General features: G+C 31.0%; 1 protein-coding gene across 1 annotated transcript in view; it reads left to right on the top strand.

The window, feature by feature from the left end:
- The window catches only part of LOC110459603 (homeobox protein SIX1-like), a 49,252-nt gene that overhangs the window by 1,514 nt on the left and 34,145 nt on the right, over positions 1-13,593 (top strand). Inside the window, exon 2 of the mRNA XM_021511948.1 lies at positions 83-272. Within this exon, the coding sequence (XP_021367623.1) occupies positions 251-272 (22 nt within the window). The 5' untranslated portion in view covers positions 83-250. The remainder of the gene's footprint in view (positions 1-82; positions 273-13,593) is intronic.

Here is a 13,593-nt window from a genome sequence, read left to right as displayed (position 1 = left end):
TGGGGCTAGTTAAACAGATAAGAAACCCTGTAGCCACGCATTTATCATACAGTAACTTAAACATTAATATTTTCCCAAACAGTGATCATCGAGAGGTTGTGGTAGTCGGTGGTGAACGGATAGGAGGTGTCCGTTGGTTGATCGAGTTATCGGATCCCCGTACCTACGGCATCAGACTATAAGTGATCCCTTCGCTGCCCTAGTACAGTGACAGTTCTGTATACACATGTGCAGGCGAACATAGACAGACATGGACCCTTACCACTACTCAGGTTGGTGTTCTTTCTCTTTCCTTTTTCTTTGTAACCTGTGCTATTTGATATTGACTTAGTTTTCACACTTTGGGGATCATATTATGAAACCTATTCTCCTACATTTTGTAAGTGGGACATCTCAAGGGTTTCGTTTTCACGAACTTTTTTTTCACAAATGGATGTCATATAAAGATACAATTATTGACACTAAGATAGTAATTTATTCTGTTGACATTTTATCCAAACTAAATGTTATTAATAACAACTTTCAAGATTTTCTTACAAAATCATGTCTGTAAATCTGCATAAATTATCAAATTATAATTTGAAATATTTAAAGATTTTTTTTATCAATTTTTGTTGTCATGTCTATCTCTCAACACGAATGTGTGAACAACATTAATTAGAATAATGTTTCGTTTAACTAACATATGGTTATGAAACAAAATACTAAAAAGATAATATATGTATACATTGAAATAAGTCTGGTAATACTGTCGATCAGGTTAGCATGTTTATTATAACAGTCAATACCGTAAATTGACTGAAACGATAAAGTTAAGAAAGTAAACAATCGACTGTTTATATATTAATCCTGTTTGTCGAGCCACTATTAGTGAACCTAGTCAATCAGGTCACTATAATAGACTGCAAACTACCCTTAGTGTGCTATCAAGTGGCCTGTATGCGCGACGTTTCTTATTTTCTGTCTGGTCGTAAAAGGGTGAAATGTTAAGCCATGCTGAAGGATAATGTCAGGAAAATGATAGGCTTGGTTACGAATTCATTCCATGTGTTGTGTTTATGTTGATAAATCTTCGATCATATGGCTGGGTCCTCGTCACATTAGATCCCTAAAGTGTAATCGTTATCAACGAACCACTACCCTAAAAACCAGGTGTTAAAATTCTAAATATATATAAAAGTCAGTTAAACACAGGCCGCCTCAATCTCCGGACCCAAAACTGATTCACACAGTAATTTAGCGCCGATACCATCGCTTAACCCAAACATACAAAAATTGAAATTATTTATCAAGGCAAGGAGTAAAACCTAGAGTTAAATTCAGTATTGTAATAAACTATGTAATAAAATGTATATAAATGGGTCTGGTAAGTAAATTTTATTATCCATGTGACATTTCATTATTAGGCGATCACGTCTGGTATACATGTAAAATCTACAATTTAAAATCATTATCTGTGAAAATAAAATCTGGCCCATATTGCCTGCTATGTATTGGTCATATGGACACTCAATTTATGCCCCTGTTTGATGGTAATCTCTTATCATTCCATCTTGTCATTAAGGCTTGTGACCTCATACAAATTGGATGTTATACTAAATCATTTGTCAATTTCTGGTTGTGATCATCAAAGCCCTTCAACCTGTATTGAACTGATTTCCAGAGGTCTCGTCTTGCAGATTAACTGAACTACGTTAACCCGATTGTATCTAGACAGCAGTAAATACAAACGCTCAGTCAGATATAAATTGTTTTTCGCGCTATTGAATATACAGCTTGTTTATCTTACACCGAGAAAATACCGGTGTTTAATTTCAGTGACTAAAATTCAATATGTGAATGTAAATTAAGAAACAAAACTGAAACAGTTCCATCGGTTTAATTCAATGTCATTGCTGATATGAAGAAAAATGTTTGCATGTTGAAACATATAAATCACACAATGCCGTATAATAAATATTTCATCAAGAATATTTGGTTTAATACGTTTCCTGACAAATTCGCCTCAGCATTCAAGTAGTCATGCATACATATGTTTTTGATACCAAGATTAACGTGTTATGCGTGTATGGTAAGATATATCTCACGCCGTACAGTAAAATGAAATTAATGAGTATAGCTTCTTCAAGCCTTTATGTATTTACGTTGAACTCTTAAACAGCTTATCAAAATATTTCTCTAATATCGCATAAAGTTTCTTAATACAAAGTGTATTATGAAGATTGGAAACAGTTTAGTATATGTGCTATCTCATTTTTTTCTCTTGTATGCAGTACTAAAATGTGGAGAGAAGCTACAATTTTAAATAAGTCGAAATAAATATGGAACTGTATTAATTATGTTTGAATTCATGAAACATGCCGATATTTAAAAAAATATATAAAATAGTTTTGTAAATTATATGTTAAGATGTCCATATGTTATGAGTTTGATAATGTTATAAACGAACTTTCCGTATTTAATTTGTTTGTAGGATTAGATATATTATGAATCAAACGCAAAACCTACAGTATGTTGATATTAACTGAGTATTTATTAACTGATAAATAAAATCAGATATTAGTCATTTGACAATGAGACAGCATATTTCTTTATGACAAAACATACATTACATACAGCCTCACATAATAAGATGTGTCAATTCACAGTCTAAACTCGTAATATTTATATTTATATATTGTTCATGCAAAATGATTAACGAAGGAAAATAATTAGGTTTGTCACGATTTTTTCCCAGTATTGTACTTCCAATAAAAATAATAATGATAATATATTAATATATATCTAAATAAAATTGAGTGATGTCAGTATGGGGTCTTGTCTAAAAGGACCACAACAATCGTAACACGATTAAATACAACTTTCTCATTTGATACAGTCATCAACTTTCTTCAACTTTCATTTTTTATTTAGATAATTCTGTCAATGAAGATTATTGGGTTTGTTTAATGTAAATTGTGATTTTGTTTCTTTATATGCGTCATATTTAAAGCTAGAGTAAATCTACCCTCTACCTGTGGGGTCGGTTTTATATGAAATACACAAAACATATGCTAGATATTTTTGTGATCAGGGGTGAGGTCTATTTATGTGTATGTCCATTAACTGTTCGCTTTACTGAAAAAGATGTTGATGTGATCGGCGGATAAAACACCTGTTTTTCAGTTTGAAATACTTTGTAACATAACGTCATTGTGTTTGTTATACTTAAGGTTGCAAATCAAAGAGCTACTGTTCAACTTGAATTGAAAATGAAAGAGAAAAAAACATCACTGACGAAACTAATTCTATTTCAATGTCCTCTTTCAAATTATTTTTTTGTAAAAAAGGTATTTTTTATACAGAAAAAAGCGTTTACCTTTAAAAGTCCGTAGTGACAGATTTTAAATGCAAAATGATATCAGATTTAACTTGATCATATAAATATGGAATATAAAAGAGAATAATTTTGCACATAGAAAAACTATTTATTACAAGTATTCACATTGAAATAAACGTTGGTATCAATATTTATAGTGAAATATTAAACACTTATATGTCACAATTATCGTCGGATATAAAACTTGCATAAACACATTAGTTGACGCAATTATACATCATGAATGATTTCAAGATAAAAGACATTTATTGAAATTTGTTCTGTCATTGAATAAACAAACCATCACCCGGGCATGCAAAATAATAAAAAGATTAACGCTATATCTGTGGTGTAAACACGAGTCGGATATATGTTTCTTGCTGGTTCCTGATTTAAGCAATAAATGCATTAATATCTATTGATATGTTTAATGGTTTAGAAACACACTATCAATGCGTAGTTATATTGTATTTCACAAGCACTCAATACACAAATGTTTATCTATGAAAAACAACAATATGTATAATATGTCAATATACCGTCGTGTTCGCTCAGCGATTTAACCACTTGAACACTTCCTCACACCCTTCAATTTTTCCTGCCAAATCTAATGTTACACCACGGCACAATACCACACACACTGATCTATCAATGGAACGAGGTATATCTCATTATAGTATTATGATATCTATAATTCTATTCTCTAGGAATTGACAGAATTTGAACATGCTAAGTGATAAATTACCTGTTGGTCGGCAGACTTCAAAGGCGTTAATGAGAAGTCTACAAGCACACAGTCAAGTGATTGACACCCGGGGATTATGTTTGCTCAAACTAACGAAATAAATACATTGACAATGTTACTTTTTTTCCGAAACATTCGAAAATTGAGGACAAAATGATTATGGATGAAATAGAAGTGAACACACTACGGCGGGATTTGTGACAGTTGACGATATGTAGCGGTGTATCTTCTGGATTTGGCACGGTAGCCTTTGTTGGTTTTTCTTGCCTTTTTCTGTTCTAATGACCAAACTCGTTCATCATATTAGATCACTGACAAGGCATTTGTTGATTTGATGAAACCAATTGTCGGCTGTCTCTCTGTCACATATTTTCTCTTCTTAAGTCGCCTGTACTGTTTCGCCAGTAAACCGACAATTACACTCAATCAGGGCTTAAAGGAGAACGACAGAGAAAAAAAGACACTTTCTCTACCCATGGTTATCCTTTTTAACGGATAACTGAACACGTGGACATACAATTCATCCTCTACAACGCTTAATCATATGACATACAACCTTCCATTTTATCACATCAATTGATGGATCGATATAAGATCGTCATAATACAAATATATCAATATAACATTAATCCTTTAAATCGCTAATTCAACAACGCTATACGATGGAACTGTACACCTTGACATATACAAAGAAATATAAAGCACACATATATCCAAGTTCGTCACGAAAAAAGGTCACCGCTTTAAATTTGGATACTATAAAGACTATTTCTATTACATTTGTAACATAAAAAAATAAAAATAAATGTTTCTTTAATAAATACATGCTTTATTTATATAATTTTTTCCTAATATTGTCTGAACAATATTATTAGTTAACTTTAATCAAAAACACATGATACATATTTAGTATAAAAAAAAGAAGATATATTTTGATACTCTTTCAAATACTTGATAAACACATGCATGCAATAAAGAATAGTTATGAACATACTACTAAAACTTATGTTTCATATATTTCGTGTGGACTTCAACATGATATAGAACATATAAACAAAAAAATGTATATTTAAATAATATAATAAAATGATTAAAATATATTTGATATACATTTGTTCTTTAGTTCAGAAGTAAAAGAACCTTTTATTAAATTGACAAATATTTCAAATTAGATCATAACTACTTAGTTTATAAATTAAACGTATCTATTGGAAGAGTTATGTGTATAAACATTTATAGTATAAATTTACTTTTTAAATTTGCAATAATCACTGCATTATTTTTTCGGAATTCTCAAAATTAATGAACAAATATGCACATAAAAATGCTCACGATTTCACAATTTTATTATTGTTTAAAATATATTTCTTATTAAAAAATATCTTTGCTTAATCCAATGAATTCTAAGAAATATATGATAACGATGATATATATCATTAATTTTAATAAACATTTCTTTTAATTTTCTCCAATGAATTCGCGAATAAATTGGAATCCAAATTCAATTAAACTTGAAATTAAAATATATATCTAAATATTCATATAACGTAATATTCTTGATTCTAAAATCGCCATCACCGCAAACTTAATTGACATTTTGTGTAATATCTCGTCCATTATATGCAAAGCATAGTATACACATATCGACACATCACTTGTATCAATAATATCAAATTATCCCAAACAGGCTATCAGTCAACATTAATATTAATAAGAAAAAACAAAACAAAAGATGTAGCCGTCATTGATTGTTTATGACTTTTGATAATAAAGTTAAAATATTATTATTTCAACCTAAAGATCGTATAAATATGTAAATAGTTTTCATTAACTTAATTCCTATACATCAATTTTCAAGCATTGTTGTTAAATAAAGTTTTACCTAATCATAAATTACATTTAAAGAATTATGTTTTAAATCCACAGATACCATTGACTTAATAGATATACATATACATGTATGATATTTATATATATCATTTTATGATAAAATATCTGCAAACCAATTGCTAAATATGTTATTCACATAATTACTATGTAAATATAAGAATCTCTTTCCGAAATTGCCAATTTTTAAAACGAACATAAGACGAAAGCAATTAATTTGTTTGGCATTGATTCTATCCATGCATACTGTGTTTCTAAAGGAATGGCATATTTTATAATACATGCTAATAACATGTGGCGCCAACGACGTACTTATCCCTCGCTCTGTATCATAAATCATACACAACATGTGCACGTGAGCACTGATTGCTCATGAAGTTATTAATCAAATGTATACAAAACACAACAATATTTTCTCTGTCTGTGGTCCACATATAATGAGCTTTACATCCGCTTTTAAGAAAACCCGTTAAAACAACACTTTCCTGGAAAGGTTATAATTGCAAATTGGTTTATATTTATTTTACCTTGAATATTTGAACCATTTGAATTCCAAACAAAAAACTCCTTTGTTTCATATTGAAATGTATATATCAATGTCTATTGTAAAAGTAAGCTTATGCAAGATATGGTTGATGGCTATTGCATCTGGCCTTGTATGTGTTGTGATTTCGGGTGTTATACCATGAACGTATGTGGATTAGCTACCCCGTCTCTTGAGGTCTCCACCTCGGCTGTGAGTAATCTACATCAAAGACCCGTACTCGCACACTATCTGCCCAATGATGTTAATTATTGAAATATCCTTATTCTGGTCGATGCTCGAGGAAATGTTCCAATTTTATCATTCTATAACTTTAATATGACCCTTTCACTTGGCCCATCATAAGCGATGATAAGGTAGCCCACCCAGGTTGGCGAATCACACATAGACAAATCACGGTGTCTCGTGAACTTAGCTTACAGTATAACAGGGATGCTAGTGGAAAAACGCAGCAGGGCTTCGGGATATTATGGGATGTGCTAGACATAAGGTATATCTAGAAATTTTAACTAATCTTTCATTTATATTTTAATGCATTTTCTCATTAAATGGCAGTAACAATCTTCGTTGGTGGTTGCTTTAGCCGTGGTTAAAGCATACCTAGAACTTGTAGGTCTTTTTAGTAAATCAATTCATTTTGACAAGTATTTGCAGAACCTGCATCTTTTTATTTTATGTTTTCCTGCCGGGTGTTGAAATACCGCCTCCATGAAGTAGCGTGAGTCCTTGCTAAGAGGTATGCAAGGCATGTTCTTAGAGGTTCAGCAGCGAGGATCACAAACTACATATCTGAATACATACCCTGAAACATTTCCTAGAAATCATCTAAATGCGGGCCAGTAGAGGGCCAGTAGATACATGTTTGCTGCATAAGTTGCAGATTTTCATGATATACAAATGATGTCATACATCCTTGTGTGAGAGTATATAGTATCGCGGAAAACTATTTGGCAATATTGCCAAAGTAGGTTTATAGATATATCGATGTTAATGAAATAGACACTGACAAGATGGAAATGGCGTGGAGTTGAATTTCCGCCTGTAACAATATTTTGAAGCCAATTATCTAATATTAAATGTGTACCGTATATGCCTTTCTAAGAAGACTTTCATTTCTTTACAATTTGATTCGTTGCCTGCCATTCAATTTGTAAAGCCACCACTTTGATACCAGTTATCTTGATTGGTTTCATATACACACAGGACAACTTAGACTTAGCGAAATTGTACATGACATTGACCATTGTCTATTTATCAAGATATTTGTAGTGCTGAATTCACCGAATGATGCATCGTTTGTATACTACAGTGAGAGACTTGATTAGCAGTTGACACTCAATTTATCGTAAATTTTCCCTCATAAAGACTTCTCATAAAGATACCAAGGCAATTTTTGTTGAAATACTTTTTTGTCTTTTCAAATTCAAAAAGGCGCTTTTTAGCTCATCGAATTTTCATCGAAATCTCTACTTTACATCGAAAACGAAAACAGCTACATTGAACTAGTCTATGGGTGTATAATTGACATCCTACTTTCAATTTCTATTTGATCCATTATTTTCGACAAATGTAACCGTTTTTTTTTAAATAAACTGAATTGCTCGTTTTGTCACTTTTGTTAATTAGAGTTTTAATTGAATTTAAGTCAAATTGAGAATAAAAGTAATATTTATAATTTTCGACAGTGGCAACTATTTTTATTATGATAACGTAAGATGCCATTGTACCTAGCCCTTAGATATGCCGTAATTAATGTCTTAAGAGACATTTAAACTGGTTAAGAAATGTTTTTGGTAGATGGTCGAATGTTCCATTTGAATACTAGATTTAATCCTAAAAGCAACGAATACAAGTGCAATAAATGAACCACATACTTGCATTGACATTTTGTGACACTATAACAATTGTTTCGCAATGTTGTTTAGGATAGAATGCTATCACTATTTCTTTATTCAAGAGCACCCTAAATAATAACGGCCAAATAGAACTCTTAATGCCGTTGATTTCGATAACTTCATGCCAAAACAAAATAGTGATGCATGAAATACCATTAGAAAATAGCAAATTAAACAAAGTAATATGATTGTCCTATGCGATTTTTTCATAAATGAACGATTTACACTAATCTCAGATTAAAAATATACAAGAATGAAATGTGAAACTTAAAAGTTGAGGTATGGAATGTTTCGGTCTAATACTACTTTACAATATGGTTTACACTAGTCAGCTTACTCGTTTATCTCTTCTCATAATAACTTATAAATCGACATTCCCATAACTGTCAAATATTCGATGAAAAACATAATTATGCAAGCAAATATTCTTCGTTATCACATAAAATGTTTTTTATTGCAATCCCCTTTGATTAAACGTAATATAACATGACAAGTCGTCCATAACGTTCTCAAGTGCAGGTAAAACTCGTGTGAAGGACCTCTACCTAGCATATGGATGTCTATTATTCATACAAGATCTTAATTAATATACTATATGAATATGAGATTAATCGAGTAAACATATCTAAGTAATATATAGTAATAAAGTTATATATCCCATGGTACATCGTATCTGGATGTTGGACTCTCTTCACTATAAACAATACTAGCACTTTTCATATTTTATAAATATGGTACTTTTGCGATATTGATCCATAAACCACTATAAAATCATGTGTTTCAGGTTGTTGATTTTCTTTTCTACCAGGCAAGTAAATATATTTTATGATAAGATTTGGCTGTTATGTATATACGGTTATTGTCGTGACAGAAGAGCTAAGCATCGATACACTGCCGTCAATTGTCCGAAAAATGGTGGCATTAGAAAGAATCCTGGCAGTTTATTTGGAAGGAACGTTGTATAGGAATTCGTTTTGCAAAAATATTGATGTTGAAATACCTCAGCGGGAAAAAATATGGCAAATGGATTGATACGAGAGGCGTTGTATTGATGTTTTGCTGTATATAAACAAAGGTCGTTCAATCGCGATCTCACTTCATACGAATTTCTTTCATGTAACACGACTATTGGCAATATAGAAAACACAATGTTCAATATTTTAAAGCCATGTGTTTTCACATAAAAACGGATATGCTAATGAGGAAAAACCAAAGCAACATGTAATATTCAGAACCAAACACCATAGATACATCATCGCAGGTGGTATTAACACAAAACATGTCTGACAATACGCACCGGAACTTCATATATGACAATTGGATGACGTCACAAATTCACATTGAAAGACAAAGTAGCTTGGTCTTTTTAATATTTTCTTACTTCTTTTTCAGGTAAAACAATTTATTTTACATAGTTTGGTATATCCTATCACAAAGAAAATACAAGTAGCTGCATGCTATATATATATATAAACTTCAATAACAATGATATCATAATACGAATATGTGTAAATTATCATTAATTATTTACCACGCTGATAAACATATGCTAGTGCTAGACATTATGAAGCGACATTGCATACGCTCTTATATAAACTGTTTTATAGCTAGTTAGAACTATATACAAATAATGAATATGTGTTGTGATGTCAGAATACAACAGATAAAAACTAATATACATTAATTAAAATATATACCGATAATATGAAACACTAATTGTTATAACTATATATCATCGATATATAGATAGAGTATATACATAATGTATGCTAATGATATCAAACCACAATAATATATAGACACATAACAGTGGTAGAGACACTTATACGAGTAGCAACTGCAATGTAATATATTCTAAAATGTGTATATTACATCTATTTAAAATGTAATCCTTTAAATTTGATATACAAATATATAACATGTGTTCAAAAATACATAAACAACCATATTGTTTGAATAATTAAGATATACTAAAGTCTGTTCATATTAATTTGATATAACAGTGACAGCAATAATATTTAATGTAAAAGTGTTTCTACTTCAGTTGCCCCTGTTTTTCCAATCCTAGACCATCCGATCCGGTCAACTTGATCGGTTAACATCTACATCTATAGAACTTGCCAGTTTGAATATTGGCGCTCTCTGACTTTGTGCGCCACCATACCGAACATGTTTCCGGTATGAAGTAACTGAAGTGATGATGATTTTACAAATGGTTAGCTATCCAAACACTAAAAAACAAAGATTTTAATTGCATAACAAAATGTAGCAAGAGGAAGTTACCTAACAGTGGCCTTCATTTATCATGTTTATCTAATTTCGTAAGTAAGGTTTTTTTTTTTTTAATTTTATAGAGAAAACCTCAGACAAGCTTTTTTTATCAAGGATTTGACGAACTCTTTTGGTAGACATGATAATCAACAAATACTCATTGTAGAAACTGTATAATATCAATGTATTTAACGTTGGTGAGAGTAGTAGTCTAATCACTAGATATTTAATTACAAGTATTGTCTGTTGTTGCATAATTGAGAAACAGAGATCTTTTAGTCATGTAGACTTTATCGAACAGAGCAGTGATATATGCAGGTGTGATTTATTTAGAGAATATCGCTATTGTACTATAAACACTGTTTTGTCCATAGCTAATATATCATGTTTATATAGTTCCGTCTTAGAAAAGTAAACTCCATTATTAGCATATATTTTAATATATAGAAGCATGTCACTTAACCGTTATCCAGTGATAATACAGACAAATAGATATATCAAATGTGTCACTTCTATTGACATTATTTAACATTATCTGATCGGCTATTTTATTATTATTTCTATTTGAGCTGGGTAATTATATATTATAAATATGCAGATTTATTTAATCTACGAGATTGAAAAAATTATAATATCAAACGCTAAAAAGGTTAAAAGTTTCTCATATTATGTAAATTAAAAATCTTAGAGGGGCTCCCACAGGCCAGATATAATTGATTACATTTGTTTAATTTTGGCGCCAAATGCTGTGCTTGATTTTTAATGAATGATACGTCACAGACTGTGACGTCAACATCCGGTCTTGACGTGATTCGCAAAACTTGATTTAAGTCATAATAAGCAATACTTAATATACATATTTAGAGTCTCGTTTCACCTAAACAATCTTCATCAGAAACATGGGGGGACAATTTGAAAAGTTTACCTGTAGAACAGATAGATCCAAAATGTTATTCTTTCTTCGTTGAAGGTATGAATAGATATACACACAATTTAAACTCTCCTATATGGATAGAATTCAACTTAATCAGAACATTTTACAGACAAATTCATTGGTTAATTTCTTCATCTTGCAAAATTATTTGCTGTATTAAAGATATTAATAGAATTCTTATTGGAAAGTTTTCCTACGTTGTTTGCAAATATCGAATTTGCATTTTCTTTTCTGTATGAAATTTATTCACCATTTTTATCACATATATATATTCATTTAATTGGTAATTCTTATTGATGGCATTGATCAAAAAAACTATTGTTTTACGTTTAATTTTTATCAAAGTAGAAAAAATAGAGATGAATATATCATAAAAAAGATGGAGATTGATTCACTTACATGAGTATTTAGTTTCTATCAATAAAACATTATTTATGAAAAGAATATATTTCTTTGGGATAAGCAACTGAATATGCGTATAAATAAAGAGAAAGCTCGCAGAATTCAGGAGAATCATGTGATGACAGGAGCAGTATCAGGTCTAAACTGTTATAATAGGTTATCTGTTTCGTGATTGCTGAAGTCATTAGGTGTCTTGATACTAGTATACTTATTCGAAAACAATTTGTGGACGAAAAGGCGTTAAGTTTGCATTACGGCTCTTTTGCTTCGAGAAACTTCCAAACCATGATAAAATTATTGAAATAGCTGTAATATGTCATTATATTGAAATATGAATTTGAGTATATTGTCTTGTTTAAATAGATACCACCTTTGCTTTCGTGTCTTCTTATTGGCACTCGAGATAAACATATATTACACATCCCTTTGCTAACTTCGATCAAAGGGTTTTTGCAACGGATGAAAAACTCTCTAAGCGCAGGCGAGAGGTATTTGCGCAAGTAACAATTTGGATCTTTGTAGTCGATGAAGTGTATAGTTCCACATGAACGATTTTAAAACAGTATATCGACGTATTCAACACATCATAATAGGTTAGTTGTTGTGATTTTTTTCATCTTTTCAAGTGCCATTCAGAGGATCGGTATCTGGACAGGTTGAATATAAAGGTACCCATAGGTGCTTGCGTATTATTATACTAGGTAAAGAGTTATCAATATATAGATAAAGCTATTTTCTTCCTAAATATTTTATCAGTAAAAACATATAACACGCAGTACTTGTATCGTATCGTTCACAAAAATACAAAAACAACAATGTGGTATTTCTATTTGGTAAATAAAGCATAATATCATAAATCATCACATCTACAAATGATATTTTACTTTCTATTTCTTTGTTGTAAAAGAAATAGATTTAGACCACACACTTAGGAACAAGCTTTACTCCTTACCGTTGTCGACATGTGAGAAAAAAACTGGTTTGGGTTGATAGCTTCGCCTTAAAAATACACCTGCCCGCTAATTAAAGTGTAGCGTTACAAACCCGTGGGTACGTGGTTCATAATTTAAACGAATATTCTACAGTCCTGGCCACACATTTTTTTCTCATTTCAATTATTACTGTAGTCAACGCCAAACGAGGCTCCGCGATCATTAGGAGTCGCTCTTTGCCATATCATATGACACTAAATACACAAGAATCCAGATCCCCAAAAGCTAAAAGGCATTGAATTTCCTTAAATGGTTTAGTTTGATTTCATCTGTAAACCAACAAGCATCGTGTAAAGCCCTTAATGCGTTTCCTTCTAAAATGCAATGTTCTCGTCAATAATGAAGCTCTCTAAATTGACCAAAAGCGTGACTTCATATTGTCAACTTCAGAAGTCATTTAATTTCGGGCAAAAATCTGAAAGAACACAATAGTATCAATTTCTCCATTACGGCATTGTATAAATAAAGCACCGTGCAAGGCGTAGAAATTAAGAAATTATAAAAAGACTTGTATCAATAGTATTAGTGAAATGAGAAAGACATTTGTAGTTATTTATCTTAACGT

This window comes from Mizuhopecten yessoensis, unplaced genomic scaffold, assembly GCF_002113885.1.
Source record: "Mizuhopecten yessoensis strain PY_sf001 unplaced genomic scaffold, ASM211388v2 scaffold10135, whole genome shotgun sequence".
In the NCBI taxonomy this organism is placed as follows: domain Eukaryota; kingdom Metazoa; phylum Mollusca; class Bivalvia; order Pectinida; family Pectinidae; genus Mizuhopecten; species Mizuhopecten yessoensis.
The sequence above is the reverse complement of the archived record's forward strand: the minus strand, read 5'-3'. Positions and strand labels throughout refer to the sequence as shown.